The sequence below is a fragment of the Phascolarctos cinereus genome, unplaced genomic scaffold (assembly GCF_003287225.1).
Source record: "Phascolarctos cinereus isolate Bilbo 61053 unplaced genomic scaffold, phaCin_HiC Scaffold_2;HRSCAF=192, whole genome shotgun sequence".
NCBI classification, from domain to species: domain Eukaryota; kingdom Metazoa; phylum Chordata; class Mammalia; order Diprotodontia; family Phascolarctidae; genus Phascolarctos; species Phascolarctos cinereus.
Genome location: NW_027555625.1, coordinates 18,015,417 through 18,040,613, shown reverse-complemented (window position 1 = coordinate 18,040,613; position 25,197 = coordinate 18,015,417). Strand labels below are relative to the sequence as shown.

Here is a 25,197-nt window from a genome sequence, read left to right as displayed (position 1 = left end):
CAGGAACTCAAGGCATCCTCCCAAAGAATTCTCAGTTCCTGTCCCTTGGAGTTTGAGGCTGCTGAATTCTCGGGATCCTGCTGAGGCAAGCTGAGCACAGGTGACTAAGCATCATAGATGCATTCTGGGAAGAGACTTCAGGCCATTTAATCAGTTTCCTCATTTTACTGATGAGGAAACTGAGTCCCAACATCCCTTAGGGAATAAGGACCAGAGACAAGATTTAAATCTGGGTTTTCTGACTCCAAATCTATCCCTTTCCCGTTGTACCTTATTGTCACACAGCCTAGAGTCTAGAGTTCTAATCTCAGCTCTGTTACTGATGTGACCAGTTGCCAAGGAGTTTATAGCCATTATTCTATCAAAACCTCACAAGAACCCTAAACTGGTGTAAATTGCAGGTATCACTAATCCCATTTTACAGATGAGGAAATGAAGCTCAGAATAGATTTGGTCTTAGTCACATAGCCAGAGCATCAGAGGCAGGGCTTGAATTCAGGTCATTTTTTATATTAAATCTAGTGTTCTATCCCTTATACTTCCTCTTTCTGAACCTCAGTGTCCTCATCTGTGAAACGAGAGGGTTGGAATATATGATTTCCTAGGTCCTTTCTAGCTCTGAATTCTATGAGTCTATGAAAGACAATGCCAAACTCCATGGGAGTATTGCCTGTCCAGATAGCCATCTCTATCCAGACATCTTAGGACTGACAAAAAAAGGGACTGTAAGTATCCCTACTGGGGGCAGTAAGTTGGAAATAGGTCCCCTTTGCAACATTTTAAATCATTGGCAGGAGTACCCACACAACTAGTCAGAGTTTAAATTTGTGATTCTTGAATGAAGGTTGACCCTCTGAGCTTTGCCTGTTTATTGGACCTGGCCTCCTGGGCTTAAAATGGTACTGAATTCCCACAGAGAACTCCCTTGGCAAAGAGAACCATCTAGAGGACATTGGGAGAGTGGAAAAGTGGGCCAGAGGTCAGCCCTTGGAGGGTCTAATCCCATTTCTGCTGCCTAACTGGCTGTGTGACCTTGGGCAGCTTGGTGCCTCTCTCTGTGTCCCAGCTGCCATTTCTTCTGTCAAGAATAGGGAAAATGAAGGGCAGCTAGGTGGCACAGTGGGTAGAGCACTAGCCCTAGATTCAGGAGGACCTGAGTTCAAATCTGGCCTCAGACCAAACACTTACTTGCTGTGCGATCATGGGCAAGTCACTTAACCATGATTTACTCAGTTTCCTCTGTAAAATGAGCTGGAGAAGGAAATGACAAATATCCAGTATCTTTGCCAAGAAAACCCCAAATGGAGTCATAGAGAGTTGGACACCTATTAGGTGAAAAACGACTGAACAGCAACAGAGGCAACAAAAAGGCTCTGGAATTTGTTTAGTAGAAGGGTTAAGATGACCAGACATGCACTTGATAACCTCTGAGGTCTTTTCCATCTCTTAAATCTATTAGCTATGATCTTCCAGCGCAATCTCACTTTAAATCTATGTTCCTATAATCATCTCTGGACCTCAGTTTCCTCATTGGGCTAGATGACATCCAAGCTGTGTTCTAAAATGTCTCCCAGCTCTGACATTCTGTCTCCTAAGGTCCCTCCTGACTTTGACATTCTCTGCTCTAAGGTCCCTCCCAGCTCTGACCTACTCTGTTTTAACACATCAGTGAAATGAGGGAATTGGGATAGCGAGTCTCTAAGGTTTTTTCTAGCTCAGAATCTATATTTCCATGAGTCTCCTTGGTGGGCACAAAGCCCCATACAAACTATGATACTCATGGATCCCTAGTGTTATTGCTTTAAACAGACAAACAAAAAATCCATGCCACCCCTTGAGAAATGAGGCAAAGGCTGTCGTTTGGGGTGAAGTGCCAATGATACGATGCCAGACTTTTTTGACACACAAATAAATTATTCACTTGTGGAAGGCACTAAAGAATGTGCTTCTTAATATTCGAAACATTCATGGTATGAAAGAATAAGCCATTGACCCTTGGGAGTATCTCTGTGAGCCACCCAGAGTCCCCAAGCCCCACAACAAGAACCACTGACCCAGACCCAATCTTGACAAAACTTTGATTTCCTGAGCTTGTTAACAAGTCTGCCTGACTGATGATCTGTTTCTTAGCCCATTTCCAAAACTCCAGATTGACTTATGAATGAAGGAAGGAGTGAATGAATGAAAAAGTCATTTATTAAGCACTTGCTATGTATCAAAGACGGAAAAGAGGCAACCCTTGCCTTCAAGGAGTTTCCATTCTAATAGATGGAAACAACACATGTGAAGGAATGCTAGCCATGAAAGGGAGTGAACGGGGCCCCTCTTCCCTGATGGGAGGTTGATCCATAAGGCACAAGCCATGTCAATTAATATGACTCTTTCCAAGAACAGTATAGTAATATTGATTTGATCACTGAGTATCAAGCAAAGGGTGTGGAGCATTGCAGTAAATGATGGAGAATCTAAGGCCCCAGTGTATACGGCAAGATGGTAGGGATAGACAGGTGGATGGGATGTGAAGCATAGTCCGGTCTGGGGGTCTAGAATCAACCAGATATAGTGAGCTCACTAAACAAAACAGCTCAGCTCTGGGGTGAGTATTCCATTGTGGAATGAATTAACTCCCCCTGGGATTGAAGGACTTTTTCTGGACATTCAAACCAGAGGTGCTGTTTGGGAAGGGAGAAGTAGCCCAATGGAATAGCGGATGGTCAGCTGGCTGTAGTGGACTGCTGGAGGGGATGCGATGCATTTTCAGGTAAATGCAGATGATCAATGCCTTGGGAGGGCATTGCAGTCTCTCTGTAAAGTGCCTGGCCCCTATCTATGTGACGCAACAATGAAGTAATCTAGCTCTTTGGAGGTTATAGAGATGGGACCAATAGTTGGACTCTTGGGTCAACCGTGAACCTGCTTCGTTTGTCATCATCTCCCACTGATACAGAAAAATGCAAAAGCAAAGAAACAAAACCGATTTTCTGCATTTCAGGTTTTGTTCTTTGTTTGGCTCTTTTGTTATTGCTGAAGTCCTTAACTTTGAGGAGACTAGCTCTCAGTGAGAGAGAGCAAAGTTATTATCCTCCCTCTCCCTATTTCTCTTCTCAATCGAGGCTTCTTCTCCAAATAGGTAAAAGCAGGAGATGGCACTGGGAGCTCAGAGCACTTAGCCCAAGGCTCTGCTGCTCATTTTTACTCCCTCTCTATCATCTCCAGCTGCCACCTCTGCCACAGTCTCCTTCTCCTCTGACACTCTGATGAATGTCAAGGTGAGAAGCCAAATAATTTTGCTTTCTCCAAGGAGTTCAGGCCATCCATCATGTCTACAGTGTGCCTACCGAGCTGCCGGGCAACCTCCCTTTAAGGCCCACACCTACACATGTGCTATAGGAGCCAGGCTGTTGTTGCTTCATATATCTCTGTGACTTCCACTTCCAGTTCCGAAGGCCTTTGACGTGAGCTGTGTTTAACATTTATTTTACCGAATGTTCCTATAGCATCAGCTTGGGACAACAGGATGTCTAAAGGATCAATACTGTGGGACACTGGACAATGGAGAGGTGCAGAGGAGGCTGTGGACCAAATGATGACAAAGGTACTCGTCGGATCATAGTTTTAGAGCTGAAAGGGACCCTTAGAGACCATTAAGCCCAACCTCCTTATTTCCATCTGAAGTAGAATTTTAATCTGTTCTTCTGACCAAGTCCAATACTCTCTCAACTCTAAAATTCTCTCTCTGGGTAAAAGACATTATTCAGGAAATTAAAGAAAAGGGATCAGGCTTAGTTATTTAACAAGAGAGATCAGCAATGGACAATTTGAGAGTTGTAGCATTACCTATGGGAGACAAAAACAGAGAATATGGACTCTAACATATTGAGTAGACTCTTTATGAAAAATTTATGAGAGGGCATGGGCAAGACCCATGCTGGATGAGAAGATGACTGTAGATTGGTTACAAACTGAGCCACTGGGAAGGAATAGTGATGCAGATCAACGAGGTGAAGAGGCATTGTGGTATAATGCAGGCCTGCACAACATATGCAAGTGTCCCGCCAAAGGATTTTGGGCAGCCCGCGAAAAATGTAAGGATGTAAAAGAAAGTAAAGATGTAACGAGCGCTTTGTCTATGCCCCACTTAACCCACCTTCTCCTAATCATTATTGTGCCCACCACGTAACGTGGTGGGTGGGTTACCACTGCGCACTCTCTGTTTGTCCATGACCCTCGGCAACCAACCATTGTCAGCCTGCTTCTAGTCTGAAAGGAGCGAGAGTCATATCTTTGTGCTGTTTTCAGTCATTACTGGTGTTGAACAGGGACAAAGTTAGTGCAGACATGCACCAAGGCAGCTGACTTCCCTCCCTGGCTGTGCGGCTGCCCTCTAAGCTACATGAGTATCTGGTGCTCTTTCCAAGGTCAGGCACTCAGTTCAGTATTTCTTTGTATGTGAGCAGTTGCTGTGGAGATTTGTTGGCTCTAACATTAAAGTTTTTGGGGTGACTTTGTAAAATGGGTGATAAAAAGAAATGGAAGATCAGATCAGAACATAGAGTGTTTAATCTGGAGTAGACAAATAGATACTTGTTTACTCACATGAGAGACAAACTATTGTGCCTTGCTTGCCAAGAAGTAATAGCTGTTCTGAAGGAATACGGTCTTCGTCGCCATTTTGAATCAAAACATCCTGACTTAAGCAAATTGGACATCAGTGAAAAACAAATTAAAATGTCTAAATTGTTGAAAATCTCAGTGGGGAGCAACAGTTTTTCAAGAAAGTAAAATCGTAAAATGAGGAGCTACTAAGGTTAGTTTTCAGATTTCTAAAGAAATTACTGGTGCTGGGAAGTCTTTTACGGTAGATGACTTCATGAAGAAGTGTTTGCTGATTGCAGTTTCTGGATTACGTCCCAATAAAAAAAGTGTTTTTGAGAATATAAGTTTGTCCCGTATGACCCTGCGTAAAGAGTAGCTAATGATAAACTGGTTGCTGACAAGAAGTGTAATGCATCCCATTAACTAAATGTAAACAGTAAGAAAACCTGAAAAATGTATTAAAACTTGTACCACTGGGGCAGCTATGTGGTACAGTGGATAGAACACTGGCCTTAGAGTCAGGAGGACCTGAGTTCAAGTCTGGCTTCAGACACTTGACACTTACTAGCTGTGGGACCCTGGGCAAGTCACTTAACCTTGATTGCCTCACCAAAAAAAAAAAGCAAAAAACAATCATTAAAAAAATACTTGTACTGCTAAGCAAAGTATTTTTTTTAACATTAATGTGATTTCATGATAAATAAAAATCTTAAATAATAAGTGTAATTAATTGATATTAATTGAAATTTTCCTTTTTAATATGGTTTATTTGCAAAATAGTTTAATCATTAATTATGCCTTTACTTGGAAATTGAGCCACTCAAAACCTATCTGCAGCCTGAAGAAGTTTAGTCTATTTTAATTTTGGCCCCTACCTACTGCCAAATTGTGCAGGTCTGGTGTAATGGAAAGGGTGCTGAACTTAAAGCGATTACAGCACCTGAGTTTGAATTACATCTTCATTAATTTCCTGTTTAGCCTTGGGCAAGTTCCTTCACCACGCTGGTCTGTTTTGTTTTTGGTTTTGATGAGGTGGTGGCTTTTTATATTATTGTTATTAGTTTTAGTTGTATCAACTCTCCATGGCTCCATTTGGGGTTTTCTTGGCAGAGATCCTGGAGCGGTTGGCCATGTCCTTCTCCAGCTCATTTTACAAATGAGGAAACTGAGGCAAACAGAGTTAAATGACTTTCCCAGGATTACACAGCTAGTAAGTGTCTAAGGCCACATTTGAACTCAAGTCCTCCTGACTCCAGGAATGATGCTCTATCCTCTGTGCCACCTAGCTGCCCTTGGTCTCAGTGTATTCGTCTATGAAATGAGGAGGTAGCATTAGTTGACCTCCGAGGCCCCTTCAGCTCTAGATCTATGGTGGCCAGTCTTCTGGTGATGAGAAACAAGTGAAAAAGATGTGAAAAATGAAGAAAGACAATGACAGGTAACAGGAGGATCCGCCACGCAGGCCCAGGCAGTTTGGACTGTGGCGAAGATCGCTACATTTCCGTTTACTCAAAATCTGTTCCTGGTTATTTTCATTTTGCCTCCTGCACTAGAATGGAAGGTGCTTGAGGGCAGGGAGCATGTTTTTTCCTTTCCCTCAGCAAATATCTGACTCAGTTCCTCAACTGTAAAATGGAGATAATGATGGCACTCACTTTCAAGGATTGTTGTGAGACTCAAGATAAGATGTATAAAGTGTTTAGCATAAGTGCCTGGCACATAGTAGGTACCTAGTGTCTCTTTGCTTCTTTCCCCTCTCTCTTCCACCCTCCCTCCCTCCTTCCTTCCTCCCTTCCTTCCTCCCTCCTCCCTCCCTCCCTTCCTTCCTTCCTTCCTTCCTTCCTTCCTTCCTTCCTTCCTTCCTTCCTTCCTTCCTTCCTTCCTTCCTTCCTTCCTTCCTTCTTCCTTCTTTCCTTCCTTCCTGTCTATTCCTAGAGCTACATACGGTGCCCTGGCATATAGTAAGAGCTTAACAAACGTTTATTGACTGACTGACTGATTGAAAGAATGAGTGATTGACAGAGTTATGAGAGGACTGAATTGAATTCTGCTTCAGACACTTACTAGCAGTGTGACCATGGGCTAAACACTTGATCTCTCTGGCCTTTGCTTTTCTCATCTGCAAAATGGGCATAAGAATAGCTTTGGCACCAACTTCAAAGACCTGCTGTGAGAATCAAAGAGAATAGCGTATCTAAAGAAGTTTGCTTGCCATCCTTAAGGTTCCATATAAATCTCAACAGCTAATAATGCACCACACTGTCAATGATTGGAATTATATTGGTATGGGAGTGACCAATGCAGATTATAATAGCCTAGAACTTAACAGAAATGCCTTAGGGGGTTGCATGAGCCCCAGAGAGGCTCAGAGAGTCCAGAAACACAAAATTTGGAGCTGAAAGGGAGCACAGCCACCATCTGCTCGAGCCCATGAATGAATGAAGTCTCCATTATAACATACACAAGTGAGCATCTAACTTCTGCTTGAAGACCCCTGAGAAGGGGGAGCCCAGGGCCTCAGAGGGCAGTCATCCTACTTCCGGACAGCTCTAATCATTAGGATCTGCTTAAATACCTCCAACAAAAGGGAACTCAGTACTGCCTCAGGCAGCCCATTTCACTTTTCAAATAGTTTTCATGGGAAGTTTTCCCTTTCATTGAATTGATATCAGCCTCATTTCTTGAGATAACATAGATCCAGCAGTTTATAAACCCGAAAGCACAGTCTACACCAGCAATTCCTTTTATGATGATTTTTCCACCCATTGTTTCTCCTTGTTCTGCACAAGTCCGACCCCTCTTTGAATACTCAGAGCAGACATCTCCTGCCCTTTCTGCTCTCATTCAGATTCCATCTACTTCTTTGTAGCTGGTGTGGCTTATGGTCCGTTCTCATGAAAAGAGAGAAAATGGGCTGATCCCTGGCACAGTAGGCAAACACATCTCTCAAAAATGAGGGGAAAGAGAAAGATGATGGAAAAACTGGAGGCAATGAGTTGTAGCAGGAGTTTCATTGGCCCTAGAGTCAGAGAATCTGGATTCAGATCACACCCCTAATGCTGACTAGCTATACAAACTTAGACAAGTTACTTTACCTCCCCTGGCGTCAGTTTTGCTCATCTATAAAATGAGCGTTTTATCGATATCTCACTTGGGCCTTGGAACAACCCTGTAAGGTACACATTACAGGTATTACTAATTTTACAGAAGGGGAAACTGAGGGTGTGAGAGAGTAGGTACTTTCCTGTGCTCACACAGATAGTAATAGTCAGAGACAGAATTTTAATCCGGGTCATCCTGACTCCATACTCAGTCCTCTATCTACTGCCATATGTCACTGCAAACCTCCATGGAGCTTAGGCTGCGCTGGAGACATCAACCCTTTACAAGAGGTCCAGGCACTGCCAAGGACGCAGATCTGGGTCGAATGATGGCCTTGATTTCTTCCTTGCCCTAATAGTAATTATTCATGCCTGAGAAGTCTTAGACTTGTGGGAAAATCTGGAATTGAAGAAAACAGTGACTGCTTTGTCCACAGAAGTCACGGACCTGTCGCGCCAGATGTTTTGGTCCATGATAAATTACACGTCAGCCTTTAATGGGAGCTCCTAGTGGGGAGAACACTCTCCACTCTTTTCTCTTGTCAGTGGTAAGAAGGCAAGGATTGTACTTCCTCTGTTCAGCTTCATTTCTAGCACACTGTGAGTGCCCAGGAAATGAGTGTTCGATGTAGAATCCTGGGGTTGGGTTCCCAACTCTACCACTGTATTGGGGGGGGGCACATTATAGCCCACACAAGTGACTGTCGAGTCACCAGTGAGCTTTGATCATACACATGGTATAATACAAGAAGTATATCCATCTTTGTATTGGTGATCGCAGATTATAGTAATAACAGGCAGAAAAGAAGGTGAAGGAGGAGGAGGAAGACAAAAAGGAGGAAGAGGAGGAAAAGAAGTAGGAAGAAGAAGAACAGAAGGAAGAGGAGATGAAGGAGAAGAAGGAGATGAAGGGGAAGGAGGAGGAGGAGGAAAGGAAGAGGAGGAGAAGTAGAAGAAGGAAGAGGAGGCAACTAAGTGGTGCAATGGATAGAGGATTGATCCCAGAGTCAGGGACACCTGAATCCAAACCTGGCCTCAGACAGTTACTGGCTGTGTGGGCAAATCACTTAACCTCCTTCTGCCTCAGTTTCCTCATCTGTAAAATGTGGACAATAACACCTACTTCCCAGAATTGTGAGGATCAAGTGAGATAATATTTATTTTTTTTTCTTTTTCTTTTTCTTTTTTAAAGACAATTGGGGTTCAGTGCCTTGCCCAGGGTCACACAACTAGTAAGTGTCAAGTGTTTAGTCTGAGGCTGGATTTGAACTCAGGTCCTCCTGACTTCAGAGCTGATGCTCTATGCACTACATCACCTAGCTGCCCCGTGAGATAATATTTATAAAGTGGCTAGCATGGTGCCTGGCAATACTAGGAAAAAGTTATTATTATTATTAAGAGAAGGATATAATAATGATAATAATAAAATTTATGTAACACTTTTAGGTTTACAAAGTGTCTTATCTCATTTGACAAAGACCAAAATATTTTTACATTAGGGATAAAGACTGGGCCTGTGATTTCATTAGTAAAGGGGATTCCCTGCTCTTCTGCCAATGTAGTTTGGCATCTCCTCTGCAGCTCTAAGAGTCATTGAGAGCTATCTGGTGGCAATGAGAGGTAAAGTGAGTTGTCCAGGACCAAACAGATAATAAGTGTCTGAGGATGAATTTGAACCAAGGTTCTCTGAGCCAGAGCTCTGCCCTCTACACCAGGCTGCCCACCTTGTAATATGCAACAGATTAGCTGTACTTGTCTCATCAATATAAAGAGCCCTCTGGACACCCAAGGAGATTGATTGGTTTTTGAAGTTTTTGATTGATTTGATGTCTTTGATTGATCGTTAATGTTTTCCATATGAGAAAATGCAGAAATGATCTTGTGCTGAAACGTTGCTTCTCACCTACTGGTCTGAGCTGGGTGGCCGTGTCAGTCAAATGAGCAGACCAGCAGATGCCACAAAAAATGATGATAAAAGTAATAGCTAAGACTTAGAGATCACTTTAATTTTTGCAAAAATGCTTTCAAGTGACCTCATTGGATTGAACAGATAAAGAGCTGGGCCCAGAACTGGAAGAGAAGAAGAGAGTGGGCTAGCTTGCCTGGGGGAATTTGGAAGGATCTTTTGATGACCCCCAAGTCAATGACTTCAGTCATTCAACGACTCCCTGAAACTAAGGCACATCTTTTTAACAGTAGAATTCTTCCAGTGATGATCTGGGGCTATGGGTCATGGAACACCATAATCTCTGAAGAACTGAAATTAAGGATGACTCAGAGAGAGATGGAGAGGCATATGGTGGGCATTAGCAAGTTGTGACAACAGGAGATTATAAAAGAGAACCAGAGTAAGGGGCGGGAGGGGGGGAGTCAACCCAGAAATTGTATGAAGGGAAAAGAAATTAGGTCATATGAGTCATGTGGGGAGAGCAAGGGATAAGCAATACATAAGCCCAGTGGTGGACACTGCCATCCTTGTACTCTTATAATTCAGGACCCAAGTTCTCTGGCCAAGCCAGTGGTCTTTAAGTCTTATTCATTTCAGGAAGCTTTCCATAACCACTCTAACTCAAAGTAATTTCTTTCTCTTCTGAATTCCAATAATACTTGTCTATATCTCTTATTTGGCATTTGACATACACTTCCTTTATTATTAGTTCCACACAGAATATTACTACTAATAATAATAGTTAATTGGTATTTATATAACACTTGTAAAATGCTTTATACACATTATCTCATGTAATCATTGGTTTGGAGGTGAAAGAATCTTAAAGAATGTGTCATGTACTTGATAGAGCTCTGGACTTGGAGTTAGAACAGCCAGATTCACATCCTGCCTTAAACACTCACAAATTGTGTGACCCTGGGTGAATCCCTTCACCTTCTTAAATCCAGGTTCCTTATCAGTAAAATGGAGATAATAATAGCACCCATCTTACAGGAGCATTCTGAGAATCATATGAGATAACTCGTATACAGCCTTTTGCCAGCCTTCAGGCACAATCACTATCTGATCCAAACCCCTCATTTTACAGATGGGGAAAACAGTACAGACAGAAATAGTATCATACTACTAATAGTGTTAATACTAGATTAAAAGGTATTATAGTACTCTCTCAACTAGTTGAACAGAAATGTTAGTCTCGTGGATTTAAAATTGGAAGTGACCTTAAAGACCTTATAGTCCCAATATTTCATGTTTACAAATGAGGAAACTGAGGCACACAGAGGAAGTTACTCAACCACAGAGACAATAAAGAACAAAGCTGGGGATTGAACTAAGGAAGGTCCTCTGATTCCAAGCCATTGGTCCTTCCAGTTTACCACACTGTTCCTCCCTGAGTAAAAATTCAGTCTCTGTCTGATGGCCTCCAGCAATGGGAAGCTTATTATCAATCAATTAACATTTATTAAGTGCCTACCACGGGCCAGACACTATGCTAAGTGGTCATTACCTCCCACTATGGACACCGATGCATTTGAACAGTTCTAGCCATTAGGAAGCCTTCTGTTGTATGGAGCCAGTCTGCTTTCTCTGAAATGTCCAACCCTCTAGGACATGTGGAAGGAATCAAATCTCCTTTCCCCATAATTTTCAAAGACTTGAAAATAGCTCCTAGGTTAGAAAGCCAGTGAGGGACCCTAGAGGGTAGCTGGCACCATTCCCTTCCTTTTAAAGGTAAGCCAAATCTCCTGCCTTTGCCCTGAAGGTTCCCTAGCGCCTGGAGTGCACTCACTCCTGGCCTCTGCCTCATGGAAGCCTTCTCTCTTTGGACATGCAGCTGATTCCTCACCCTCTACATGAAGACTTTCCTGATGCCGCCAACTACTTGTGCTGTTTTTCTCAAGCTACCTTATTATATTATATACCTCTTTATATTTATTCTGATATATTTACATATATTCCTGTTGTCTCCCTCACATTTTAGAATGGAAGCTCCTTGAGGGGAGAGATTAACTCACTTTTTATATCTGTATCCCCAACACTTAATACAGTACCTGGTCTATAGAAAATACTAAGTAAGTGATTTTTGATTCATTCATCTACCCCATGATCTTATTGTAAGAGGATGTTTGAGCATGCCCAGATCACCTAACATGGAGGCACCCTGAGTCCCCTACCATGTCGGGGCCAGGAGATTATGAATATTATGAAGACTTATGGTTGGGCTTTTGGCCTTATAGAGCCACTGCCCCATGGACACTCCTTAAGGAGCTTCCCCTATTATTTATGAATTCCCCCAAATTTCCTAGACAAAATTCAGGGACCGATATTAAAAGCTTGAGCTATTTGGACTCAATCTGGCCATTGTGACCATCAGAAAACCAACCTCAGAATGTCCAAGTCAGCCAGATCCTTAAAGCTGATGTAGTCTATCTCAAGTTACAGTGGGAGGAAATTGAATGGTTCTCAGAAGGGCAAAGTGACTTCTCTGAGGTCATATAGTTCGATGGTGACCTAGTCAGGAACAAAGCATTTGTGCATCCCAGTTAAGATTAAAAAATTCTGCACCTGCACACACACCTTCATACCCACAGAGATATATGCACACATACATGTTTGAAATTCCAGTGGTTTACTGTTTATCAATCTTTCTATCTACTATATAATGTCACTGCTTGCAATTGTGCAATGGTTAGCATCTTTCAATTAGATGACCTTTCCTGGTGCTACCACCTGTGGTGCTGTTCCCCCTAAGATATTTTTCAGGAACAGTTTTTTTTTTAATTTTTTGGCCATTCTTTGCATCCCCAGTGCTTAGCAAAGTGCCTGCTGAAACTGTGACTATATGGGGATAGGCAACTCCCATGTGAGGAAACAGTAAACATTTAATAAATGCTTACTGAATGTTGATTGGTCGGTTTTCTCCACAGAATGGAGACAAATCTACTGATGTGAAAAATACATGTATTTGCAAAGAGTCATATTTAAAAGTGCTTCTCATGGTCCCACATTGTATGTCAGGTTCTAAGCTGCTTGTCCAGTTGGCCTGAATCTCTCTGCTGCCTCTAGAATATGATAAGAATGATCTGTTGGGTATTTCAAACCCTGTCCAGTCTGGCTCCGGCTGACCTTTCCAGGGTGATTTCATGTTAGTCCCCTTCTCAACTCTCAATTGCAGCTGAACTGGCCTAGTTAACTGCCCCCTGAATTTGGCCATCCACTCTTGTTACTGAGCTCTTACACAAGCCATCCCTTTGTATAGAATAATGGTGCTGAGGAAGGACCCCAAGAATAGAAATTAAAAAAACACCCATTGGAATCCTGGACCTGTGTGAACTTGCACAAGTCATTCAGCCATTCTGGCCTTTAGTGGATTCATCTATAGAATGGTGGATTATACTGGATGACTTCAAAGGTCCCTTTCGGCTCTAAAACCATCATTCTAATGAATGCTATTCCCTCTTGCCTTCAACTCTTCAAATCTCTCATTTATTGCCAGGTTTAGTTCTTATGTCACCACCACCTGGGAGAAATCTTCCCCAATCCATTTAATTGGTTGTGCTTTCTCCATCTGCATCACATTATCATTTATAGACTTATCTGTATGTATGCTGTTTCCTTCAGTAGAATATAAGCTCCTGGAGGACGTGAATTATTTTGTTTTGTTTTGTTTTTTTGTTCCCAGCACCCAGCAACTAATGTTGGACATTAGCGGATATTAAATGCTTGTTTAACTGAATTGGATTGGGTTGGGTTAGTCTAGAGTGGGTTGGATTGGATTGGATTGGACTAAATTAGATTGAGTTGGGTTGGGATGGGTCAGGATGTATAGGATTGGATTGAGTTGGATTGGACTAGATTGAATTGCGTTGAAGACCATAATTTTCAGACACTAAAACCATGTATATTTATCAAGTCACATCTTAAAGGATCCTCAGTAAAACCCCTTTACACATGCTGCTTTAGGCAATTGCCTCTTTTGCCTGCTCTTCCTCCTCAAAGGCCTTAAACTTGTCCTCTTTCCATTACAGTTTATAAAAATGAAAAGGAATAGATTAGATTTTGAAACTCTCCTGTTTCAAAACAAGCAAAGATCAACACCTGGTACAGTACAAAAATTTTATTTTTTTTTTGTTAGGATAATTTAAAGTTTAAAACTGAAGTAGACATATTCATTTTACAAACAAGATATTCTTCCATAAGTAAGACCATTAAAAACAGTAAACAAAAAAAAAACAACAAAATACAAAACCAAAAAAAAAAAGCAATCTTTACAAAAAGCTCTGTGCATAGCAACTTTATACTGTATATAATTGACAAAGCAAAACAACCCAACGAATGATAGAATTTGGGAGATGAGACTTTACAAAAGGGAAGCAGGAGGACGGTTTTGAAACCATGCATATTGAAATGTGCAAAGAAAAAAAGTGAGAATTTAAGATGCTATAATGAAAATGAGATAAATAATGAAATAAAATGTCCCTTTAATAAAAAAAAAAAACACAACCCCACACAGTTCCTCTTACAAAGCTATGATAAAATCTGTCTTCTCCTATAGAAATACTTGTATTCCAAGTGGCACAAACGAATCTGGGATCAGGAGTATTTAACAGCAAGGACTAGAAAGGAGAGAGTTGCTTTCGTTTATTACACTACAAAATCCTTACACACCAATTTGTACATTTAAATATTCCTGTTGCGGCCAAGGTCCTAGATGAGTGATCAAGGGTTTCTGGATATTTCATTACACACATTTTTTTTTTCCTGGTGTAAATCTACCACCAAGTTCTACAATCATTTGAAGACAGCACTGCACTCATCTTCATGCAAGAGCGAAATTCACAGATTCTAAAGCAAAGCTACTTAAATTTTTTTTCCCCTTATGTCAGATTGGCTCAAATCCAGGTCCAGACGTGCTTCATTTTTGTTCTGCCTTCATTTTTGGACAACTCTGTTGATATCCCTCCTCCTCTCTAAAACGTTTTGCATCAGGGGACTTTTTTCGGGTGTGTTTCTTTGCAACTTGGTTCTTCAAAGCGTGTTACTGTCAACAGCACTTCCAGGCATGCCAACTATGAAAAACCTTGAATTTTCATGGTGCATAAAAATCCCATTTGGGTTGGTGGGGGTGGGGGTAGTATTTCCAGTATGGAGCTAAGGGGAAAGAGTGAAATGGGATTGGATTGGGGGGGATATGAAAATGTAGACTAGGAAAAGGAATGAGGAATTGATTTAAAAAAAAAATATTACCCTAATTCAGACTAAATGCACTCAATTTAAGTGTGTTTCTCCATTGGGACAGGAAAGAACTAATATCATCCAGACCCCAGCTGAGTATCCTCTAAATGAGTTCTGTAGGCACTCTCTAGTGGTGCCAGGGAGTGAATGAGGAAGCTAGGCAGCACAGAGGAGGAAACACCACCTGGGTTGGCATCCCAGGTAAGGTCAAGCAGGTAGTAAGAGTCACTAGCTTTTGAGTTACAGCTTCATTCAGACTCAACTTCTTAGCAACAGCGTCAGGCCTCTCCTAAAAAGAGAGCTAATCATCCACGGAGAACAGTGGACAAATAGCTGAGCGGTTAGGAAACTGCACTCCTCAATGATTCTTTGAAGCTGCCAATATTCATCCTTTCGAACCCCATACTACTTGGGTTTTAAAATGTTCCCCTCCCTTCTCCACTGGGGAGGGGGTTTGAGGAATGGGAGTAGAACCTCTGAATTGTTCATTTTCTACCCAGTGAGTTTAATGCCACGGCAAGTGGTGGGTTGCAAAGAACATTGGATTTGAAGTCCATAAGCTTGGGTTTGAATTCTGACTCTGCTTACTCAAATGAGAAAAGGTCTGCGGAGCACTCTAGAATCCCTGAAGCTGTATAGAAAGTCCTTGGGTGAGGCTGAGCAAGTCTCGTCACTACTCCGAGTCTCAGTTTCCTTATCTGTAAAATGGCAGGATTAAACTAGATGTCTTTCGGGGTCCTTTGCAGGTCTAAATCTATAACCCTATGAGCCTCCCTGTGCCTCAGTTTATAAACAAAATGTGTAAAATGATAGGATTGTACAAGGGGGTCTCCGAGGTCCCCCGAGAGATAGGAGATGGTTAAGAAATGCTTGTCAAATAACAGATCTCTCAATCCATGAACCTCTCTGTGCCTCAACTACAAACTGAAGGGGTTAGAGTATATGGTCTCTTCTACCTTTAGATCTATAAACATATGTATTTCTCTATGCCTCAGTTTCCTCTTCCGGCTCTAGATCTATGATTTATGAACCTCTTGATGTAAAATGGACTAGCTGACCTCTGAGAACCCTCCAGCTCTGGATACTGTGATCCTCTGAATGGGAAAGTGTGAGAGGGGAAAAGAAAGATAGAATTCCTGAGAGATGGGCACTCAGGCACCTTCCACCCATCAGGGAAGGAGAACAATTAATCATTGCCCATGAGCTCTGATGGCCAACCAGAGCAGACAGAGGAGACTCACCAGAGGGATCACCTAAGGGGACTGAAGTTACAGTTGCTAGTGATCTGGAAACTGGACCCCAACATGGTCCTGCACTGAAGAGGTTTTATCCATTTTGGATCCTCTCTCAGGCAAGAAGATTTCCCTGTTGTTCCTGCCCTTGAAAAACTGGATGGGGTTTGGACCGTAACAAAGTGCAAGAATCCTAGGTGGCCTTTGGCAGGGAATGTCAAAAATAGCTACCCCAGGAAAATTGTGATAGGAAGCAAAGACTCAAAGGGACATGCAGGCTTTTTGGAAAGCAGACTTAGCTGGACCAGCCCTACTGCTTTTCTGTATTTCTGGATTTGTGCTTGGCTTTTCTTGGAATGTTGTACGGTTCTGAAAGAACACAGGTGGGCTACCGCAGTCCTTGCATACGGATCTATGCAAGGATGGAACGGGGGAGGGGATGTGGAGAGGACAGGAGTGGGCATCCAGGAAATAGCAGTGGTAACAATCACACATCTTATTTTCTTTTTATCTTGGAACTACAGTTTTGCATCATTTTCATTGTACAAGAGGAGGAGAAAATGCCCCTCCTTTCCAAAAAGGTCTTAATTTCTACCTCTACTTACAATAAGTTACACATTTATTTATTTAAATAATTGTAAAACATTTTAAAATTTTTCCTTTTTTTGTGTTTTTTGTTTTTTAAAGAGATTAAACTATAAGCAAACACACATACAACAACATATCATCGTCATTCGATTCAGGTTTTGTTTTAAGAAAGTCTTCCATGCGGGTACCCTGTTTCGTTCAAATTTTTTTCTGCATAAACTAAATTGGTATCTGAAAGGCTTCATAGAAAATAGAAACTTTCAACTTTTTTTTTCCTACAAAGAAAAACAAATAGTATCCAAAATATCAAGCTTGAATTGTTTGCCAATTTTTTTCTTAAATATTTTACAAACGTAGGAAGGTGGTTTTCATCAAGTCCATAAAGAAAGAACCACATTTCTGTCCTTAGTACTGACCATGCATGCCAATGACGGTATCTGTCCTTGTCCACGAGTGGGGTTGGAGTTTGGGCAGCCGATTTCTCGGCTACAGGGGAGACATGAGACCAGGTAAGATGCAGGCTCCTTGCATATCCAAATCCATACAGAGTGTTCCTTCGGGGGGCAGGACAGCCCTCCAAAAGCAGTTAGTGCTTTCCATATTAGTGGTCCATCACTTGAAGTAGTTGTGTTTTCCAAGACGCAACTCTTCCTTCTCTTTACATTGGGGGGAACGACGAGGCCGGTCATGGCTGAAAACAAAGAGCAGACAAAAGCATGAGTCCATAGCACGTTGATTTGCAGGGTGGCCATTGAGGGCAAGAAGAAAGAGCCTCCACCACCACCACTACCTTAAAGGAGACATAGGTGTTTCATTGATATTAGCCATAATTTATCCAAAAAAGGGGTGACTTCAATCCGTACAGCAGCCATAAATCTAGAGTAGAGGGGATGGGCATTTTAGCATATCCCCTTCATTTTTTCTTGTTGCTCATTCCTCTCAAATTGATCAGATTGTATTTGTTTCGTACCCATAGAGTACAAGGTACTGATGCAGGACCTCTGTCTGGAATACCCCTCTCCCCCCACCACATAACTTTGGTCTGCCCCCAAACAGATTTAAACCACACATTTTAGTAAGAGCCATGAAAGATAAGCCACTGGTTGTGGATTCTAAATGGATACATTCAAAACTATCTTTTAAAAAATCAACTGAGAAGTTAAAAGGGAAAACGTAAAAAACTATATATTCAACTGTCAGTCTAACATAGACATATGTAAATATATATATAATATATATGTACAAAAAAAAAGCAGCCAAGATTTAGATAAGACTAGGAAACCAGGAATTGTAGATTTCACCATAAAGAAAACTACAATAACCCTCCCAAACTCTAACACTAGGTTCACTAATATGATAAATTGTCTCATTTCTGACAGACAAAAATTAAGCTAGATATTATGGCAATAATTCATGTGTTGAGATGAGAAACCAGAGGGTAAGAGTCCAAGGTTACACAGCTAGTGCCAGAAGTAGGATTTGAACCCAGAGCCTCTAACACTTTTTTGCAGCATTTACACAAGTTTCTCTTTCTCTTGGAGGCTCATGGCTCAGTTCACATTACTAGAACACTTGCCAATTTACAAAGCATGTTTCTGCCAGTGAGGCAGGTGGTTTGGTCACCTGTTTAGGGACCCTGATTCCTCAAAAGGGAGTAAGGCATGTGGATAGAGTAACCTTGGAGTCCGGAAGATGGAGGTTCAGCTGTTACCCTGGGTCAGTCAGTTCCCATCTCAGTGTAGCAGCCTCTGAGACTGGCAGAACAGACAAGTTGCTGACCTGCTTCAGTGGAGGGAATTTTCACACCAGGAGTTCCTACACAGGGACAGAATCTTTGTACCAGATGCATAGTAAAGAAATGAATGCAAAGCCAGGATCATTCTCTATTTGTAGAGTATCAGCTGGAAAGGACCTCAGAGGACTTCAAACACAGCCTGCACATAGCCAAGAATCCCCTGAATAAATAGTAATCTAGACTTTGCTTGAAGACCTCCAGGGACGGGGAGCTCACCACTTGTCCCCACACATGTGAGTTGAAAAGCTCCGTGAAGGCAAAGGTAAATTTGGGTACACTTTGCTCCTTCTCCCATTTCCTATAACAGTGTTCTGCACATTTGTTGAATGAATGAATGGATGGATGGATGGATGAGGAAAACCCATGTCCATTTCTTGTCCCAGATGGCTTCTATTGGATCATAAGGGAAAGGAGCAAAATTCGAGCACACGAGCCCACTTAGGCCCTGAGTTTCCTGTTTAACCAGCTCTAACTTTCTGGCCCTCGCATTTATTTTTAGCAGAAATATGATTGGTTATTTTTAACAAGCACATTCCCCTTGACAGTTTGCTGCCAATCTGGGATGTTCAGTAATGAGTGTTGACCCACTGGAATGGAGGTTCAAATTTAGTTTCTAATTTAGGAGCCTTCCTCCCTCCCCCTCTGTGCCTTTGCAGTGGACAGCTAACTCCTCATCTGGCTAGTGAAAGGAATTCTGGGAGAGCTGGGGATCTAGAGTGGATTGGAGGGTGCAGAGCACTCCTTCCTCTTGGCTCCTGCTCAGCTCTGGGAGCCAGGTAGCTGGCCGTGGCCCAAGAGAAGGAATATCGAGGGAAAAGGCCCTGCTCCAGTCCCGCTTAACCAGCTGCAAATTAATACAATTTTCGGATCCTAGGAAAGAGACAACCCCTTTTTTTTACAATAAGCTATGTCTATCGCTTGATTTGAACAGATTTCTGGATATATTCAGTACATCTCAGTGCATCGCAACTTATTAACTGGAATAGAAACATTTTGCAGAGGAATTGCTCTTTATTAGGCTTTAAGGTAAATAATTTAATAGCTTTTCTCCTCCCTTCCTTTCTTCTCTCCTTTCTTCCTTTTTTCTTTCTTTTTCTCATTTACCTCTCTCCTTCCTTAATTCTAGCTTTCTTTTTTCTCTCTTTCCTTCCTTCTTTCCTTCTCCATTGATCTTTTTCCTTTCTTCATCTTATCTCTTCCTTCTTTCTTTCCCTCCCTCCCTCCTTTCCTTCCTTCCTTCCTCTTTCTTTCATTTTCATTCATCTCATTCCTTCCTTCAGGTTATTCTTCCTTTCAATTTTTTCTTCCTATCTTTCTGATTCTGTTTTCTTCCTTCCTTTAGTCCTTCCTTCCTTTCTTCCTTCTTTCTCTTTCTCACCCTCCCTTCTCCCCATTTTTTTCTTTTCTGAATGCCAGCTAACCCTCTCAGGCAGAGTCGTTGGTAGCCTGTCTCTCTGCTTCTATCCAGCCTTTATTGAATGTTTGTGAGATCTGGATTAAGGTCTTACACAGCTAGCAAAGCCATAATTATTTTTGCCTGTATTACTTTATAGTGAATCGATGTAACTTTTCAATAAAGGTGGTTCAATTCCAGACCCTCCCTGATGATTTGGAGTTATAGCAACCCAGACTGATTATCCCAGAGTGCAAGGATTTTTTCCTTTCCTTTTTTCCTTGAGGGAAACTGGCAAGAACATTAGACACACAATGTTGGGTATAACCCTGACAAGCTGTGATCATCTGCTGAAATGCTTGATTACTGCTGTCTTGAGATGGGCTGATGCATTTCCTGGATCAATCCAACAAGAATTTATTAAGCACCTACTGGGTACATGGAACTAGAACTCTGGCCAGTCAATTTCTCACGTGGCTATTTTCACCTTGAACTTCTAGCTTCCTTCCCTTCCTTAGCATGCAGCACCTTCCCTTCCTCAGCCCATTCTTTCACGGTCTCTGGGGACTGCTGCATGAGCTTGTTGAAAGGTCAGAGTGGATCAGGTAACAAAAGAGTGGGTTTCATGTTTCCTTCCTTTCTCCTAGCCCTGCCTCGGATGCCCTAGCGGGTTTGCTTGACCAGCAAGAGGCTTTTGCTTTTTGCTTTGAATCACTAAAACTAACTTGGGAAAAAAAAAAAACACTGGAACTGAGAGAACTCAGCAGCCATCTAGCCTAGTCCAAGCCTTGTACCCTAAGAATTCTCTCTACAATATACCCTGCCTGTGGTTATACAGCTTTTGCTTGAAGAATTCCAAAGAGGGAGAACCTACTAGCTCCTTAGGCAACTAATTATGTTTTGAGACAACTCTTAGTAAATGTTTTTTTTTTTTGCTGATATCGAGTCTAAATTTGCTTCTTTTAACTTTCACTCATTGTTTCTAGTTCTATCCTCTGAGGCCAAAAAGAACAATTTAGATTCCTCTCTTGTATAACAGCCTTCCAGGTGCTTGAAGGTGGGGCGATCATATTCCCGGGAAGCCTTCCTTTCTCTAGACTAAACATTCCCAGGTCCTTCAGCCCTGTGTCACACAGCATGGGCTCATGACCCTTCACTATCCCCATTGCCTTCCTCCTAACAATCCATCCATACCCTTCTCAATAAAGAACAGAACTGAACACAGTACTCCAACAAGAACAAATATTAAGCCCAGAACATGCATTTAGTTATGAGATGGGGCCATTTCTCCTAGAGTATCTTTCCCTTCATCAGCCCCTTTGGTCCACTCTTAATTCTCTTCACCCTCCCATCTGCTTCCACCCCTCCCCCAGAATATTTACAATGAATCAGAGATTTATATCTGGAAAGGACCTTAATCATCATTTAGTCTGATCCCTCATCTTGTAGCAAAGGACATGAAGGCCCAGAAAAATTAGGTGAGTTACCTGCCTGAGGTTACAGGCAAAAACAAAAGTGACAAGTGACAGTCAGAGTTTGAACCAAGGTCCCTGGCTCCAACTTTAGTACTGAATTAGTGCAAGGGGCTGCCTTGGGAGTTCTTGTCACTGGAGGGCATACAGAAAAGTCTGAGGGACTGTTTGTCACGCGTGGTACAGCCAGGCTTCTTTTAGAGGGTGTGGGTCAGGTTAAAAGGCCACTAAAGTCTCTTCTGGCTCTAAATTTCTATCAGTCTCAGAACTGGGAACGTCCATTAGACAATGTGTGAGCCATTACATTCTTATTCTTTCTGCCCCAGAGGCATAGAAAGAAGCCCTTACCTTCTCCTTGGTCCCCAAACTCCTCCCTTGCTCCCTCCCATCTGTGCCTTTTCATCATGCGTTTCCCTAACAATAACTGTTTTGTGAAAATGAAACCTAGCGACTGGGCTCCCATCCAAAATAATCCAACTAGAGGGGTAGTCGGGAAAGGGGAAATGTCCAGAAAGGAATCACTGTTGTTTCTTTTCCACTGGCCATGTGATAAATCCACCATGGAAGACCTGGTGCTGGGTGACAGAAATGAAATTCTTGGTGTCCCTAAGTAGCACTGTGGGCCGGCTTCTCCAGCGAAGTCGTTGAAATACAATAAAATACTCTTGAGTTGTAAAGAAGGAGAGCTGGGTTCTAGTCACAGATCTACCATACAGCTATGTGACCCCGAGTGGGTCATTTCATTTCTCTCAGCCTCAACTTCCACTTCTGTAAAATAGGGGCACTGAATGACGACCCCTAAGGCTCACACCAGCCCTACAAATTCTGTGATTCCTAATCACCAGAACCCTCCAGGGACTCCAGGTACCATAGAACAAAAAAGTTGAGTAGGATGCCTCATAAAAGTGCTAAATTCCCTCTCATTAAGGGTTGTCCAACAGAGGTTAGATGCCAACTTGTGGAGTAGGTAGTGATAAGGATTCTTTCCTGGCTAGAGTGGAAAGACATTGGATTTAGAGGCAGAGGACCTGGGTTTGAATCCAGCTCTGTCATTTACAAACTGTTGGCTCTCAAGTCAGCCCATCACACTTTGGGATAGCTCTTAATTTTTTTCCCCTGATATCAAGTCTAAATTTGCTTCTTTTCAACTTTCACTCAGTGCTCCCAGTTGTGTCCTCTGAGGCCAGAAAGAATAATGCTAATACCTACATCACTTCCTGGGAGTGATTTAACCCCTCCGGGTCTGTTTGGTCCTCTGTGAAAAGAAGGGCTTGGACTCTCTAAGCATCTCTAGGAGACAACCAAATGAGATCATATTTGTAAATCACTCTTGGCACGCAGTTGGTGCTTAACAAAGCCTCCTTTCCCTTTCTTGTTCCCTTCACCAAAGTCCTTCCAGCTCGGATCCTAGGGTTGGTCACCGCGATCCCTTCCAAGTCTGATTTTGTCAGATTTGACTGCGTGATCCCTACGTTTCCTTCCCATTCTAAATCCCACAACCCTGGGACTCCATGACTACCAACCCTCTCTTATACTGCACAGCTTTTCTGAGTCACAGTTCGCAAAGATGGCCCTAGAAGGCTTTTTCCAGGGACCGCTAGAAGAACATCGCCTCTGCTCTGGCCAGAGAGCTGCATGTCCAAGATTCCCTCCGAAGCCCAGCAGGCCTCAGGGACTTGGATCTGAGAGGGGTTAACCGAACCTCTGACCCTATGGGTTCTCTCCAACACTGCTTGTCAGGAATATTTTCATGTCTGAATGTGCAGAGCTGCCGAAAAATAATGGGGGCCCGTCAGTGATCCGCGGTGCTCAGCAGTTTCTAATTTGCTCTCTTGCCATCAGCTGCCTCCTGTCCATGATGAGATGATTAGATATTCGTGTACTCATCACATTTGTGTTACGTCATGTCACATTACATTTCATTGTGCCGCTCAGAAACAAGTTTGACGTGTGATATTAATTCTTTTTCTTTAAAAACACACACACGCACACACACAAAGACATACACTTTTCTTCCCTCCCCGTGGCCCTGATCAGGCACCTGCTATCAATTTGGTGAGCATGGAAGTCAGCGTTCTGGAAACTGCTGGTTATTCCTGATGGATCCCATCCAGCTATGCCCCTGGAATGTATATGGACTGCAGATGACAGGCAGGCTGTGTAAGTAGTAACACATGCCAGCTCATGTGATGACCCAGGGCATCCTTCAGGGAGAAATTGTATGGTCTTGTGGGCCGAAACCACAGTGCCGGGAGCTTGGAAATTAATTCCTGGCTTCTATATTTGGAACAAGTCTGACCACGTCACTCACTTACTCAAGAAACTTCAAGAGCTCACTATTGCCTCTAGGGTACGATACAGAGTCCTCTGTTTGACATAGTCAGGCTCAAGCTCACCTTTTCAGTCTTACTACAAATTATTTCCCCTTGCTACTCTTAAGTTCTAGGCAAAGGAGCCCATTTGCTGTCCCCCGAACACCGATGCTCCCTCTTCTGTGGCTCTGCCTAGGCTGTCCTCCACGCCTGGAAAACATTCATCCCTCACCTCATCTTCAGTTCCACCCAGCCACTTCCAAAACTTAGCTCAGACATTTTCTCCCAGGTCAGTCACTCAGTTTATAAACATTGACAAAGGGCTCACTACGCACCAGGCAGTATGCTAAGCTCTGGATACAAAGAAGGTAAAAGCTGCTTTTGCTTTCAAGGAAGTTGCCTTCTAGCAGAGGGGACAACATGTGAGTAAGTAAATATGTACAAGATATATACAGAGCAGAAAGAAGGTGACCCAGGAAGGGGAGGCATTGGCAGCCAGGCCCACCAGGAAAGACCTCCTGAGGGGCTGGGGTTGGAGCTGAATCTCTAAGAAAGCCTAGAAGACCAAAAGGCAGAAGGAAAGGGGCAGAGAATTTCCTTTCTGGAAATTCAGCTATTAAGATTTGTTCCCAGGGGCAGCTAGGTGGCACAGTGGATAGAGCACTGGTCCTGAACTCAGGAGGACCTGAGTTCAAATCTGGCCTCAGACCAAACACTTGACACTTACTAGCTGTGTGACCCTGGGCAAGTCACTTAACCCCAATTGCCTTAAAAAAAAGATTTGTTCTCTCTTTCTCAAATTATCATGTATATGCTTATCTCTGTCCTTGTTCTACTGTTTCTCCCTTTGAATGTAAGTTTTTGGAAATTTTTTTTTTCATTTTCGGCTTAGCACAACATCTCGCTTATCACTGGTGTTTAATAAATGTTTATTGGATTGGACTAGACCATGACTGGGACTTGGAGATGATGCTGAGTCTGTCTGTTTCTTATTCCACATTTTAATGGAAATTGATCACTTCTGAGTATTTCTTGATTGAAAAACCAAAAAGTGTCTTTGTCAATGGATGCCAAAGAGCAGAGTGATGCTGGTGACTTTCAGTGTGGCTTAGCAAACCCATGGAGAGGAATTCTGGGCATGTGCTCCCAAGGCACCATCTTTCTTACCTCTGAATCCATTTCCATTTCCACTAGAGCAGGCAGGAGAAGGGGAGCCTTGGGGTCTAATGACAGGAGCAAAGGCACTCTTCTGTTTGACAGCTGGGAAGACGGAAGACGAAAATGGGAGGATGGAGGATGCACTGGAAGAGCCAACTGTAGGACTTGAAGACATTACTAGAAAAGAAATAACACGGTCCTCATTTAGAAGGAGATGCCACCAAAGGGGGGCCAGGCAACCCTGTGATCTCCACCAAATTCCCCTTAGGACAGAAACTGTTTTCTTTCTTTTCAAAGCTGGGGAAATCCATGTTCCCATCACTGTCCTCCTGCCCCATACAGGTCTACATAGAGCATGGGCCAG

At 42.6% G+C, this 25,197-nt stretch overlaps 1 protein-coding gene across 1 annotated transcript in view; it reads right to left on the bottom strand.

The window, feature by feature from the left end:
• Positions 1-13,790: 13,790 nt before the first annotated feature.
• The window catches only part of EBF2 (EBF transcription factor 2), a 258,468-nt gene continuing 247,061 nt past the window's right edge, over positions 13,791-25,197 (bottom strand). Inside the window, exons 15-16 of the mRNA XM_078149237.1 lie at positions 24,843-25,010; positions 13,791-17,394 (exon numbers count right to left, since the gene is read on the bottom strand). Coding sequence (XP_078005363.1) covers positions 17,075-17,394; positions 24,843-25,010 — 488 coding nt within the window. The 3' untranslated portion in view covers positions 13,791-17,074. The remainder of the gene's footprint in view (positions 17,395-24,842; positions 25,011-25,197) is intronic.